Source organism: Strix uralensis, chromosome 5, assembly GCF_047716275.1.
Source record: "Strix uralensis isolate ZFMK-TIS-50842 chromosome 5, bStrUra1, whole genome shotgun sequence".
NCBI classification, from domain to species: domain Eukaryota; kingdom Metazoa; phylum Chordata; class Aves; order Strigiformes; family Strigidae; genus Strix; species Strix uralensis.
In genome coordinates this window covers 67,091,526-67,106,361 of record NC_133976.1, presented here as the reverse complement: position 1 = coordinate 67,106,361, position 14,836 = coordinate 67,091,526, and the positions used below count along the sequence as shown (strand labels likewise).

The 14,836-nt window shown below is 39.4% G+C and overlaps 1 protein-coding gene across 1 annotated transcript; it reads right to left on the bottom strand.

The window, feature by feature from the left end:
• Positions 1–194: 194 nt before the first annotated feature.
• On the bottom strand, positions 195–4,366 carry LOC141944610 (solute carrier organic anion transporter family member 1C1-like). The gene is made up of 4 exons (XM_074871464.1): positions 4,235–4,366; positions 1,840–1,985; positions 1,077–1,218; positions 195–968 (listed from the first exon to the last, which is right to left on the bottom strand). The coding sequence occupies exons 2-4, from the start codon at positions 1,951–1,953 to the stop codon at positions 832–834; spliced, it is 393 nt and encodes a 130-aa protein (XP_074727565.1). The 5' UTR covers positions 1,954–1,985; positions 4,235–4,366; the 3' UTR covers positions 195–831.
• Positions 4,367–14,836: the final 10,470 nt, after the last annotated feature.

Genomic DNA, 14,836 nt, shown 5'->3' with positions numbered 1-14,836 from the left:
TATTGTGATGGATGACAGTGAGGTCCCCATGGCCACTGGGCTTTGCTCAGTGTTGTGGTGAACTGGTAATCTTCAGAACTTGGCTGTGAGTTTGGGTTGAATCAGAGATTTCCATAGCTCTGCTTCTGGCCTGTGCTGTCCCCTGCAGTGCAGGGTCTCAAGCTGAGTAGTGACTGTGGCCACTTTCCATACCATGGTCCCTAGATATAATTCCTTCCATACTCTCCTTTGCTTGGAACTAAAGAAGATGCACAAATAAATTTTAATTTTTGAGGGACGGAAGGCTTTTATTTTCAACTACTATTCAGTAAGGATGCTGAAGGATTGAAAAGGTATGAACTGCTTCTGACAATTATGTAAGCACTAAAGCTTAGATGAGAAGGGGTATTTAGATATTTAACTCTCCCTGAGTTCAGTGGAGATAGATACAAATCTTCATAATTTTAAAGAGCTTAGCATGAATAGCTACCTTGGAGAAAGAAACCTCTTCCATCAAGATCTCATTACAGTTCATGTTAGTATAAAAAAAGGAGAACAGCTAAAAAAACATACACATCTATATATATCCATCCAGGTGAAAAATTCAACCCACTTTATCCTTAAAGATGTATAAATTCTGTAGAAACCTGAGGTTTCTCTCTTACTTACCTGTAGAAAGAGGTAAGCTTTCAGAGAGGATATCAGAAATTCAGTACTAAAAATTCCACCTATTGAAACCTTCCTGTTATCTGAAAGAAACTATTATTGTCAAGCTTTTAACTCAGGTGTATGATTAAAAAGCACTTCATGTGGTCAAGTTCAATTAGTGCACAATGTGAAAACTCTCCATATTTACCGTCCCATTAGGAACTGAGGCATCACTGACAAAAATGCTCCTAAGGACATGATGAGACATCCAACAGCGATTACTTTTGGTCGATGAACTCTTGGTCCAAGGTAGCTTACCAACACCATTACCATTAAGTTACCTGCATCAACAGGAGAAAGAACCAGTGAGATTACAAAAGGAGATTATTTTTAAGGGAAAAATTTATTAAGAAGCATTATTTATCCACTTTCAAAGAAAGTACACATACCTATCTCAAAGCTGCCATCAATAATGCCAACAATTGATGATGAGATTTCGAATCTCCTTTCAATTTGACTGGACATGCTCTTCATGTAGCTTCCAGAAAATCCTTTGGCAAAAAAGGAAAAAGCTAGAGCTCCAAGAAATATCTGAAGAGAGAAAATAATTGAATTTGCAAAGAAACAATTTTTTCTTCATGGCTAGATGCCTGAGCAACCTACTCAAGAAACACAAAAATCAAACGCTTTGTTTTCTATGTGAAGAGATTCTTCCTGTTGTTTTCATTAAAACAGAACATTTTACTTTCTCTTTCAGGATGGCCTCCAAAGCCTCTTCTACTCTAACAAAAAAGAAAGTTGACATTGACTGTGTGCACCTTCTACTTTTCTATCACATACTGATTTAGATCTTTCCTTCCTTAGGGAAAACTTGCAGCACAAAGTTGTTCATTACCATATATTATTATTATGGCATGTCTTAATACTCCTACTTTTCCTGTTCTAAAAAACATGGATAAAAAGATATAGCTGCAACTATCACTATGATTATAGCACACCTCTAAATTGTTTGTTAGCAAAATATGGCCTCACTTTTTAACTTCTGAACACATTTATTGACTTCTGTGTGCTTGGAATCACAACCTAGAGTGTTGTTTTCAACACATGTAGTGTCAAACAGTGTCATACAGAAGTAAGTGAATTTTGACAGCACTTCCATTTGTCATTTTCAGCATTCCAGAGAAAATATGTGGTGAGGGCTCCTCTCCATACCTTTAGCTTTGAACAACTATGGCATATGCTCTTGGCAGGAACTGCGGTGCCATCACTGTCCTGGAAGAGTGACTTGTCTTTAAGTTGGCCAGCAGTGATTGGCCTGTCCACCATTTTGCTCCTCCAGATCTGATATGTAGGTCTTCCTGTTTGGAAAATATCACTGTGATTAACTATTATTCGCATAAGAATAAAGGTTCCAATGTTTTTCAGACATACTAGATGGTGAGACACTACTTGAGATGTCTACACATTGACATCTTTTCTCAGGAAGGATTTTAAAGAGTGTTCAAAGTGTCATTGTAATGAGTTAAGGATTGGTGCACCTGCTTTGTGAAATCTGCTTTCTAAAAGACTTCAGGACCTTCTTGGACAGATGGAAAATTTAGAGACAACTTGCTGACAAAAAATTTTGAAGTTTTTAGAAGTTTTTAGAAATTTTTGTAGAGAAGGAAAGTCCTTAGGCAGCTGAAGGCTAGAAGAGTATGTCAGAGTAATATCTTCACCATGCTAGAACCAATTCTTACATTCTTTTGTAGATAGCCACTTTTTATCACTGTTCCAGGCTAAATGGACCTTTGGTATGATTCAGTAGCTTCCTGATATTATGTTATATTTACAAGGATTTTCTCTGTGTAATCTATGAATTTGTAGAAATATTGAACACTACTCTGTAACATTCTGTCAACATTCCTATAAGTAACATTATTTATTGGACAAATGTTTGTAGAATCAGACCACAAATGATGACTGAGGAGAAAATAGGGTAAGAGATATGGTAGGTAAAGATATATTAGGGAAAAAGGGGGCACTGATTAAAAGAAACAAATAATGACTATCTTTAAGTCCACAAGTCTCCGCAAGCTGCTGCAAGACGGATGATAAATGTAGCTATTTTAATGAGACTGCCAAAGTTTTCCATTTAAAAATTGGCTCTGATATAAGGAGTCATCTTAGCTACATTGGTTGATGTAGATTAAGGTGATCAGGGGAAACCAGCTAATACAGAGAGATCTGAAATCATAACAAGTCTAAAAGAGCTATTGCCAATCCTTTGTTGGAAAACTGTTGCAGTAGTACTGAAATCAATTAGTTAGTTCTGATATACATTAGCACATGTATTAGAGGAATATAGAGGAACATAGGTCAAGAAACTGGCCTGTAACTTTTCCCCCTCAAGACACTGGGATCTTAGATATCCCACTCTATTTAATTCTTCTTGGAACTTCTCAAAGTTCCTCCTGTAGGCCCCAGAGGTCAGCTGACCCATGAGTGGAGGCCATTTAAGGGCCGTGAGGGATTTTTGACAGCAGGAGTGGTAAGGCTGTGACAGGGTCCCTGGCTAACCCACAAAGTTCCTTCTGTTCCTCTGGAGAGCTCAGTTCTCCCAAGTAAGATGCCCAGAAGCAACCTGGACTCCCTGAGAAATGTCCACCCATGCCCAGAAAGGACAACATTCTCTTAGCAACTCAACAGCCCCCCAAAAGCTATTCTTAATGATTGTGAATAGGCACTAGTGTCTAACAAGCATTCTGATTTAAATTTTGTAGTTTTTAGTTCCAAGTCCTACTCCAGTAGGATCCACCAAAAGTGACTATGAAAAACAAACACATGTATATTTCAGTGATCGATATATGAAATTTCTAAAGGGACCTAACCTTCCTTAGACCAACCTCAGCAGCTCAAAAATCAAAAAACACCAGAAAAAGAAGTTATAGATAATTAAAGTATGGTGAATTCAGATTCACCCCAATCTTTACAGGATGGGAGCTGAAAGACAGAGTTTTTTAAAGCAAATACATTCTTTATTGATTTGTATCTTGCTGATGATTAACTTTGTGAAACATCTGACTCTGTTAAATAAACAGTATTTAAATCAGTGACGTGGTTTTCTTTTCACAACATTTAATGTCACACTGCCAGCCTAATAATGCACCTTAAGTTTATAGAAAATATTAAACTGTAGAAACACTTCTCATATGCCTAATGAAACAACAACATTTTCCATAACCACTCTATAAAAATCTGAACTTTAGCAAACCAGTGAATCATTGACACCAGTGGTATTTAAAATTAAATGATGCAAGAAAAATAATACAAGATTTAATTTATAGCAATTTAAAAAAATTAATTAATGGTAATGAATAGGTTTTGTAGAGAGGGATAAAACATACCACTGTCCACAATGCTTATCCTTTAAAAAAGAAATCTAATTTGCAGAATTGTACCTTTGCACTTTACATAATCTCTTAGTGACGCTGAGATGTACAAAAAGCCTAGTTTGTAATGCACTAGCATCTAACAATTAAACAAATAAACAAACAAACAAACAAATGGAAAGAAGCAGGAAGGGAGGGAGGGGAGAGACAGCAAGAGGCAGAGAGAGAGAACTTACTTTGTGTCACTGCAGTGTCAGGCTGTTTCTTTCCCGTGCCCTAGGGCTTTCAGGCTTGAAGCCAGCCCAACGTCACAGCAAAAGCGCTGCCTACTCCAAGAAGTGGAGCACTCCACCGCATTTTTTTAAACCTTGGATTTCCTTCTTACGGTGATTGCAAAACTTTCCCACAATCACTGATACAAAAGCTTTGCAAAAGAAGGCAGGTTTCTTGTGTTGTCATTACTTTGGCAGCCTACTTGCCAGCATGCTAGTGGTGCCAGCCTCTCCTGGGAGGAACAGCTTGTTTTCTTCACTCTTTTTTCTTTCCTAAAGTCTAAACACTAAAGCTGCTTTAAGCACCTCTCCCAAGAGGACTCCCTACCATCCACCCACCAGCCATGGAGTAGCTTGGCTCACGTACAAAAGTCCTCAGAAAGCAGGCTCAGTTTTTACAAGCATCTTACCTGCAGCCTCAGTAACTTGCATTTCTTGGTGCTTTGATGAGGGTCAGCAGAGGTACTAAGGGATGACTTAGCTCCTCATAGGGGATGAATTGCATAGTGGCATCTGCCAGTTTTTGGTATGGGCCCTCTGTGTCACAACCCCAATGCAGAAGTGCAGAAGGGCTACCCTCATGGAGACCTAAAGAGGAGTGGCTGCCCTCAGGAAATCACAGCCTCCCATCAGACCCCCTGCTTATTATAAATCAGGATTATTAACACAACCACAAGCAGTTCCTGCAGGTGCCAATAGGAGATGTGGGATGACACAGCTATCCCTCCAAGCTGACTGCAGATTGGCCAAAAAGAGTGCATTACCTACAGCTAGCTCAGCTCTCATGTCCTAACCAACCACAAGTAGAAAATAAGCTGTCATGTCTAACAGGGCATGTACAGTGTGCAAATCCACCTAATCTGTGTCTTCTCTAGAGCAGAACTCTCCAGTGCAAGAAAAGATTCTAACCCAAAAGTCATTCCAGGCCTTATCAACAGAGTCTCAAGAAACAGTTTTTGGTCATCTGGTTGCACGTAACAGCATGGTGCTCACTTTTGCAGAAACTTGAATTACAAAATCAGATTCACTTCTAATTAAAGAACCATTCTAGTGATTTCTAAATATAGAAAAAAAACAGTTTTATGACTCAAATAACTTCAGGAACCCTGGAAGAAAAGAACATTGTCCCACCATCCCCTTTTTACTCAGTGAAGGGTAAACTCCCGAAATACAAACTTTGACAAAGTTTGTATTAGAAGCCTTGATTAGCTTTTCCTGTATAAAAATACATTAAGAGATTTGCTAAAGATTAAATTAACTCAATGAAATCCATGGAAATGTATTATTTAGTCATGAAAGCTAAAACAAATAACAAACTTGCTAAGTCCATAAATATGCAAATTCTCACTTTCCCCTGAAACTTGGTAGTTTACTGCAGACAATCATTTTATCTGTCATATTCACACTTGTTATTGGATTTTGCTTGATAAGATTTTACAAATTTGATGTATATATATATTGATTTATTATGGGACTTTATTTAAAGTTTCAGTTTTTCTATTTTGCCAGCAGGACTCTATGCTGTCACCAGATACTCAGTGAGCAAATCAAAGCACAGCTCATTTCTACTATTTAGTAGGAATACATGCAACACAGAAAATGTTATTTTCTATAATGATTTTAATTGCAATGTTCCTGAATTAGTCTTTAAATACTAACTTCTTGTTTAATTAATTTAGCTTTAAGACAAGGGAAGAATGTACATGTTGAAACTTTCTCTTAAAAGAATTCAGAATACAGGAAGTGCACTCAAACCTATTCTGCAGATAAACTGATCCATTCTCATACTTTTATTTAGGTAAAGAAGAGTTAGGTTTGGTTCTTAACACCTTCATTATTATTTTTTAAAAAAATGTTTGAAATGCTTAGATACATTCACCAACATATCACTAGAATAAATCAGGATTTGCTTCATCCGATAATTTCAAATTTACATATATTATAACCTGTATTTTGACTGCTTTTAACTATGACGATATTGGAAAGTTTGAGGAAAAACATATAGGAACATTAGCAGTGGGTCATTGCTGTCAGCTTGCAACCAGGTGGAAGAACAGAAATCTACTGGAAAAGTAACTGCAAGCCCACAGTCTATCAGGAGAGGAGGCACAGTTCTCAAAATGAAACACCCAGAAAAATCCCATCACCACTTCAATAAATATATTTTAAAGTTGAATACAAAGAAGTTTATTTATAGAGGGTGTGACACTTCTTGTGATTGTTGCACGCAGATGGTAGGATCCACTTACAAGGCAGCACTGCATGGATCAGTGCAGACACTTCCAGATGAGCCACTCAATTAGTTTCTCTTTATAGTCAGAGGAGGAAAAAGAAGCATTTCCAAAGGTGTGAGTTGTCTGATCTATTTTACTTACTTACTTTAGGTATAAGATGAAATGAACTCCAGATATGGCTGTGGGCTGAGGGAAAGAAGGCTAGACAGCAAGATCAGCTTCTGACAACAGAAAGTCAGGAGAGATGAATCCCAACATAAAGGACTTCAGCGCTGCCATAAAAACAGTCTTCTCTAGCTTTCAGAAACTGAGTTACAGTGTCTGTGACAACATTTGCCATCATGTCTGTCCGTATAACTCAGTTGTGATGTGGTAGCTGCTAACAGATGAGAAAGGCCCTTGTTACGGAAGGGCAGTCCCATGGAGGCAAGCCACAGCTGCTGGCTCCTGGCCAGCCCACCAGCACATGCTGGCAGAGAGCAGTGTCAGCAGCACACATCAGTGCCTCTCCATGAGCTACGAAGTGGGCTGTTGTGTCAGCCACCAGCCTGAGAACTGACTGTACATTTGGCCTTGCCCACTGGGAACCTGTTCTGCAAGGCCTGTAGTAGCATGGAAACTCAAAACCAGGGAAGTAGGTCACCAGCAAGAAAGTTTGTTTTTGCTGATGAAGTGTTGCTGCTTCCTGTGTGACCCAGCACTGTCTGTCTGCATCAGGCAGGTGCTCAGAGGTGGGTGCAAGAGCCCTCTGCAAATAGCCCCAGGAACAGCTCAAGGAGAGGGAGCTGCCTCCCAAGCCCGGCCGGGTGCTGCCCTGCATAGCACCACCAGCCAAAGCAGAACACAGCGTCCCTGATGTGATGCGCCTGGCTGGCTGTACATCAATGCCCTCGGTGTGTTATGAACCGCATCAAACGGGTGCAAGATATTCTGCAACTGAGGACAAGTAAGGACGTTCAGAGCGAGGGGATGTATGTTCCTGTGCTCAGCCAGCTCATTTCTCCAGGAGGTTATTTTGTGTGGCAGTCACTTAAGAAACTGTAGAAGTTTTAGGCTTGGCCTCCTGCCATGCAGAGGTAAACCAGGCAGCTCCCGCTCAGGAGGCTGACCATTCAGACCTGCATCTTGTTCATCAGCAGTGGAAGTGTTGTGCAAGGGGAACCTGCTTCTTGTGGCTTTAGTTGCGCTTGGTTGCACTGAGCTTTACTGCCAAACAGAGCCCCAGCCCAAAGTGGCACAATCCCAAGTGCCAACCCAGCAGCCGAAAGATCACGTGGTGATGCCATGTCAGAGCTGACGCAGCTGCAAGACCAAGGCTCGGGGAGCTCAGTCTGCAAGTCACAACGTGGGTTTCCTCAGGAGTAAGTAGTAGCAAAGCGAAAAGGAACACGAATTCTGATAGATTGTTCCCTACTACTGCTGAAACGTGGAAAGACAAGATGTGAAAGAAGAGGGGGGGAAAAGGTTAATCTGCTTCAAAAAGAAAAAAGCTTTTAGAAGCATGATTTGTACATAAGGTGTTCAGTCTTTTTCTTGACACCTATTTTTCACCTCCGGAAAGATGCACAGAGGATTTGGGGTTGCTAGGCTAAACTATCATGTGATCTTATTTTAGTAATTCCAGCTTCTTTCAGTCCCAAAGAGAATTAATAAAAGACAAAGATTCAAGTGGCAATTTTTCATTTCATTTCAGAGTGCTCTTTTATGAGAATTTTCTCCTGTAGAATTTGATTTGGCAACTGTTCATGGGCCTCCTGCAAAATTGGTGCAATCTAACTCTGCAGCAAGGGAATTTTCTCCCCAAGGATGGGGCCCCACTGAGTACTCATATGTAAAACTTCAAATAATAATAGTAGTAGAGGAGGAGTGTTACTGATCTCTTCAAACTAAGACAGATATTACGAGTGTGCTCATATGGGAACCAATACTATTAATCTTGGAGGAATAGACATAAAAATTATTTCAAGTCATATCATTTCTTGGTAAGATGGGATGCATATGCCCTTGAATTTACATATAACTCATGTTTGAATTAATTAGTCTTCTGAACAAGAAAAGCGTATCCCAAAAAATCAAGTTTTTGTCAGTGTTAATGCATGACTTCCAGCCTGAATCTCCAGCACATGCTTGATCAATGCTTTAACCTGAATAAAGGAATTGTTGTTTAGATACACTCTACGCTTACAAATAAAACATCACGGGATTTGGATAGCCCAAACAAACATACTGGGGATGCTTTCAAAGCTGCAAAGCAGAAGTCTAGGCTTCAGAAGAGGAGTACTCACCTTCAGTGTATGCCATTGGAAATCCCCTTTTACAAGTATTTGGTGTGCAAGTTGTATTAAACATGAACCTAATAAACTGATGGGGAAATTTAGCTTCTAAAAATCACAACCCTTTTCTGCCACAGAAAGTTTGTAGTAAAAGAAAGTAAACAAGCAACTCTACAGTGGAATACAACCCAAAAGAAGTAATCTTCAAATATGTTAGTACTGATGCATTTCTCAGGCCAAGATCTCTGCTGACCTCTCTAAGCTCCAGCTCAGAGTGGGAGCTACCCACTGCCCACGGCAGTTCTGCAGGACTGCAAAATGCATCTGAGCCAGAGGGCAAAGAGGAGTGAGCCTCCATGCACCAGGGAGAAGGATCACAAAGTGCAGTTGTGCCTTCATGAGCAGAGCACCAGCGGAGAGAAACCCTCCACTTGTAAACTCTGGGCACTTCCAGTAACATGCCAGCACAAGGAGTGCATGTTCAAACTCATCTCCCTGTGGATGATAACCTAAAAGCACAGGAGAAATTCTCTACTGGCAAAACCAGCTCAAATCCCCTCGATTTCAGTAAATTTGGCCAAAATCATAGGGTAAACTCTTGTGAGCATTATGATGGACCTGCACCGCTTTTGCCTATCAAAGTGGTTAGTGTTTAAGTGCTAGCTAGCTCTTGCATTCAAAAGTACAATAATAACTTATGGTACTGCTAATTAATTCTCAAATAGTTTTCACTCTGTCCTTCATGGGAAATGTAGGAAGAACATCTCAACACCAATTTGTTTGTACATTAAGATGTTATAAACTTACCTTCACTTTTTTTAAATGTGAAGAAACCTTAAAGAACTTTTATATGCAAGACTATTATTACTTATGCAATTTAGGGGTTTTTTTACTACTAAATGATGTTTTCAAAGTCATTAAAGAAAACTTACAAACTTTGTGCTTTCACTTAAAAAGTGCTAGATGTGGGAAGCTTCAAGGAAAACATTTCCTAATTTCTCCCCAGATCAGTATTTCTCCTTGCAGTTCCAAGGAAGGCTGCTTTTCCCACAGCTACTTTTTGAAACAATATTTTATGTAGATTTTTGTTTTTTAATTAAATGATGCATTAAGGATTTTGTAAGCACTAGTTGCAGTAATTGGTTTGGAGGGAATTGTGTTTTTACATGAGGAGTATCTAAAGCAAACATTGTGAACTACCACTAAAACTATTGTGCAGCATGATCTCAGGCAAAAACCTAATGGGAATTTCTTTCTTCTGCTAAGGAATGTAAAGATATCTTCTCCTACAATCTGTAAGAAAAGTCATAGGGAGCATCAGTTATATAGATGTAAAAGTTAAAAAGGCAGTATACTCACTATTTCGGTGTTCCACTCCAGGCACAGTTACCCATCTTTCTTTTTTTTTCATTGTTGGCTTTGGAGGTTTTGAAAACCAAAAATAGGAGTCCCTGAAACAAGTTTCTCAAATCCAGTTAAACAGGGCCAATGACAACATAGTTTACAAAAAGTGGTTCTTTGCTTTTTGTTTTGCAAATGACAGAAATTATAGAAAAATCTCTGAGCTAAAAAATTCACACTGTATCAAAAGGTAGGAAGACCTTGGATAAAGCAATACTGGAAGAACTTTTTCAAGGCAATAAAGCAATATGCCAGTCAAGAATCAGTTTTCAGAACAAAAGGATGTTCGTTTGATGAGCATCACGCAAATTTCGTGCATTGTTGGGGCAAATCATAAGGTGCTCGGTACCTAGGGAAGGCTTACTTTAGGGAGCCTGACACAAGTAGATGTCTGAAGAATGTAAAAGCATCAAAGAGGAAAAACAAATATTAAAGTGTATGAGAAACTCTATCTTAAACAAAAAAATGAACACAAGAGGGTGTCTGTGACATACTGCGAAAAGTTCCAAGACAGTAAAATTAACAGAGTATGAAACAATCTCCAGAGAAGAATTGGAAGCCATGCCATCTGTATTTTAAAATTAGACTTGAGAAACATTAATAAATATGTGCCAAGAAATAATCCTTTATTGGTGGTAGAGAATGTAATTTATTTCCTGTAGTCAATTTATAAAATGGGAATCACTAAACCAACACGGCTGGGACTAGAATTAGAGGCCTAAATTGTTCCCATCTGTTCATTACCACCACTGCTTACGTTCTCCAGCATGAGCACTTTATGAACAAGCAGTAGTTTAAATCCCCTTTGACAGCCTGGGAGTTCCCATTTGCAGCTTGCAGTTCAATTGCAACACCCAAGCCAGACTTCCAGACTTTTCCCCCTGCCACAGTGGCGATGCCAGGGACAGCAGCCACAGCACTGTTTGCTTATTGCCCTCCCTTTCTAGTTACCACAAGCAACACTCTTTTACTACAGCCTTAACTGCCAGCCCAAAATTCTTGGGAGGTAGTTTTTCTTCTCAAGCAAAGCCCAGGTTGCACCGAAGCTATGGAGGATCCCACCATGCTGCAAATCTGAGGGGCCCAACGCCAAATCATTTCACTGCAGGACACACTGGCATCTGGCAAAGCCTCTAGTGAGGGACAGACGTATGTATTTGATTACGAAATCAAAAGCAAAAAGGTTGCCAAGCATATTATGATAATTTACATGATAGTCTAGGCTGATGCCCTATTTCTTTCCATAGAGTTGTCTGGATTATGGGATTATTCCAGCTCACACTGCACTTGCTAAACATTATGTGCAGGTATTAATCCTTAGCTGTTGCCTGGCTGCCTAAGGTCTGATTTCCACAGCAACTCCTATCTTCTGCCTGCCATCCTATAGTACATAAACATTGAGTAAGGAACCCCCTATCCTGGAATTATCTGGATCCTTTTCCAGGCAAACACAGACTAAACAGACGCTCTTTGTACCTATTCTCCTTCCTGTTTCATTCTTTAAACTAAAGGTATATGCAGACTAATCTTGGTGCTCTCTCTTCCTGTCACTTTATTTAAAGAAGAGGGACCCTTCAGTGAGTTTGTGATAATAAACATGCAAATGAACATTGACAGCTCAGCTGTCATTTTGGGGCATTCAGGCCTTTGAATTTCATGGAGTAATTCCTTATTAGGCACCTCCACATCTGGAAGACCGAACTGCAGCCAGCTATAGACTCCACTTTACTTGGTATTACATACACTGTGGAAAGACACTATCAGAAAAGGGAGGGGGGGAAAGTACCAAGCATACCAGCTACACTTAATTACTTCAGTAGCTCACCCTTACTATTATAGCCCCTAAATATATGTCAGAAGGGCTTTCTGTGTGATACAGATTTCCTCAGGATTTATCAGCCCATAGTACTGAAGCAAAACAGCTCTCCCCACACCCACTACACTCTTCATCTCTCCAGACATTTACTGAAGTCAAAATTGTTTTTTAACAATATCACTGTCTGCTGCCATGGAGGGGTGTGGTAGCAAGTTCACAATGTTCATACAGAAATGCGATTTGGAGAAATCGAAGATCTCTACATACCACTGCCTTTGCTAATTAATACAGGAAAAAAATAAACTGGACTTGAAGGTGAGGAAAGTTCATAACTATATCCAACCTCTGTTGCTCAGGCCTTGTTTGACCTGAAAACATAGTAAAATAGATTAACAGAGAGAGTTGGAAACAATAGTTTTGTGTTTGGTATATTTGAATTTAGAAATAACTTCTCTAGCACCCAGGACAGGATTTCAGAAGTCAGACTCCTACATAAAAATGAAAAGATAAGTCCCTTAGTAGACTCTGTCTGTTAAATTGTAATGTCTGCAAAATAAATATGCATAAACAATACAAGTTGTCTATGCATCTCTGTATGTGTATATATATATACCTTTGATAGGAATATTCCTGCAAGCTCGTGGTCATAAATGGAAGTTACGAAGTAGCAGCAGCAATGTTGCAAATGCAAACAATTCAGATTAACCAGGAGGACTGTTCCAAGTGAAAGTGCAGTATGAGGTAGAAAACTACGGGGGGGGGGGGGGGGGGGGGGGGCGGGGGGGCGGGCACGGAGAAAGAAAAAGAAAACAGGGCTCATGCCCTCTTGGAAGCTTTTTGAAATTCTGGAAATTTCTGCAGAAACTTAGGCTTGTTTTATGTATGATTCCATCCTTATACCAGAAAGTTTTCTTGAGATTGGTTTACTACCTACAGAAGAAAAAAATCATCCTGTGCCAGACAGCATGCAGTTGCATGCACTCTGGCCTTCCTTGAAACAATAGTAACAGCAAAGGTACAGCCTGAACTGGGCCACTTTGTGTTCATTAACCTCAAATGAGAAGTTTGTTTTTTTCAGAGCCTGTTTTGGAACCCTTTAAATGTTAACATTATAAACCTAAGCAGCCTTTACACGAATACTGAGGGTCAAGGCCTTTTAAAAAGCCTTTTTAAAAGTTCCTTTGCAAGAAACTTTTTCTTTTACACCACCATTTCCCACCTGTTATGGGCTTTCTGCCCTCCACTGCCCAGGCTGTAAGGATCCTCTGGCAAGCTGCCACCCATGGTCACATGCATGTTGGCTCTGAACAAACAGTATTTGAATTCCCTAAGCACCTCTGTTGGAAATTAACCGGCATATATCACCCTTCCAGCATGGAGCTACCAAAAGGTCTCTTCCTGAAGGGACGTTAGGCATGGTGATAGCTAAGATTTCACCTTCTAAAGGGATCTACTACTTTTTGTCTTGTGATTTAAGTTTCTTATGATTTAAGAAATCTATGCCCTTGACACCCCAAACAAAGCAAGAGAGGGACAATTACCTAGTAATTTTCCACATTCTCGGAGAAAGTCCTAAACAATGAAAGTTCAAAATCCCAACCAGCATAACTGGGAACACTTTATGCCTTATTAAGAAAGGAAGAGACTAACAATTCTGTAAAAGAAAAAACCATCAGTAGCCAAGAACTACTTGCTGGATATATGCAGTTTTTATTGCATGACCAAACTTACATAAACTAAAAAATTATTTGGCTTTTTTGCATGCCAGATCCCATCCCAGGTATGCTCAGGGTGTTTCTCTCTCCACATCCACAGGTTGAATTAGTTCCTGTTACTATGAGGCGTGCTTAGATGAGAAGAGTCTGTAGGGAGGAGTTACGTGCTAAAACTCAACTTGAGATGGAAAGGGTACGGAAACAACCTACTGTTCACTGTAACTGAAATGACTGAAAAAGAAAGTGAACTTGAACTGCCAATAATACTTGTCCAAAACTGTAATGCTTATGTATTCAGAAGCTATACATGTTAACATAGTATGTTTTTATCACATACACAAAGCCAGCATTCATATCATAAATCAGGCAGTCATGTGCTCAGCCAAATTATTGTTTAATGATGAAGCTTTGGTCGCCACACCTCCCTTATGCCCACTAATTAAAATCAACTTGCCAGGTAACATTTTTTCTTGCCAAATGAGTAATCTCCTCTCAAAAAAAAAAAAAAATAATCATAGCGTCAACAGTATGCATAATCAGAAACTTTTAATTGTGCGTCAAGAATAGGTTTCAATTCTTAAAAGTTAGAAGAAGCAGGGAGACAATGAAGTTTATGCAAGACAGAATTTTTTAGGATATATATAAAACTGTTAATAATGACTTGTAAAATACTGAGAGACTTGGCAATAGAGTAGCTGATGAAATTAAAAGCTGATTCAGAGAAAATAATGGAAATAGAAAAAAAAGAACATAGCCGCTCATGCCTAGAGATGTGCCTTTTACCAAGCATTGCCATTTTTCAGTAAGATAGTGAAGACTTTGTTGTTATTTCTTTGAAAATGATGGCTCAGCACCTGACCATGGACAGGTGCTGAGTTAAGAACATGCTTAAATTCTTTGCTGAATCAAGGTCAGCATGCTCAAAACTGAGATCAAGTCTAATGTTTGGCTTTACATTTGAAGGAATAGCTCCAAGAGTATTTTTCTAAACTCCCAACCTAATCCTAGGAATGTCTGTTGTACCAGACATGGCATATCATAAAGTTTTTACAACGATTACTTTCAAGTGACCCGCACTCTCTATTTCCTGGGTTTGCTCTGGGGAAGTCATGTTTCCACCATAGGCT

What these genes read in the sequence shown, in the direction of transcription:
- LOC141944610 (XM_074871464.1), bottom strand. Translation starts at nt 1,953, where the DNA reads ATGGTGGACAGGCCAATCACTGCTGGCCAACTTAAAGACAAGTCACTC. An exon ending in ATAGTTGTTCAAAGCTAAAG is followed by an intron (nt 1,219 to 1,839) that starts GTATGGAGAGGA and finishes TTCTCTCTTCAG; the next exon opens with ATATTTCTTGGAGCTCTAGC. An exon ending in TGATGGCAGCTTTGAGATAG is followed by an intron (nt 969 to 1,076) that starts GTATGTGTACTT and finishes CTGTTGATGCAG; the next exon opens with GTAACTTAATGGTAATGGTG.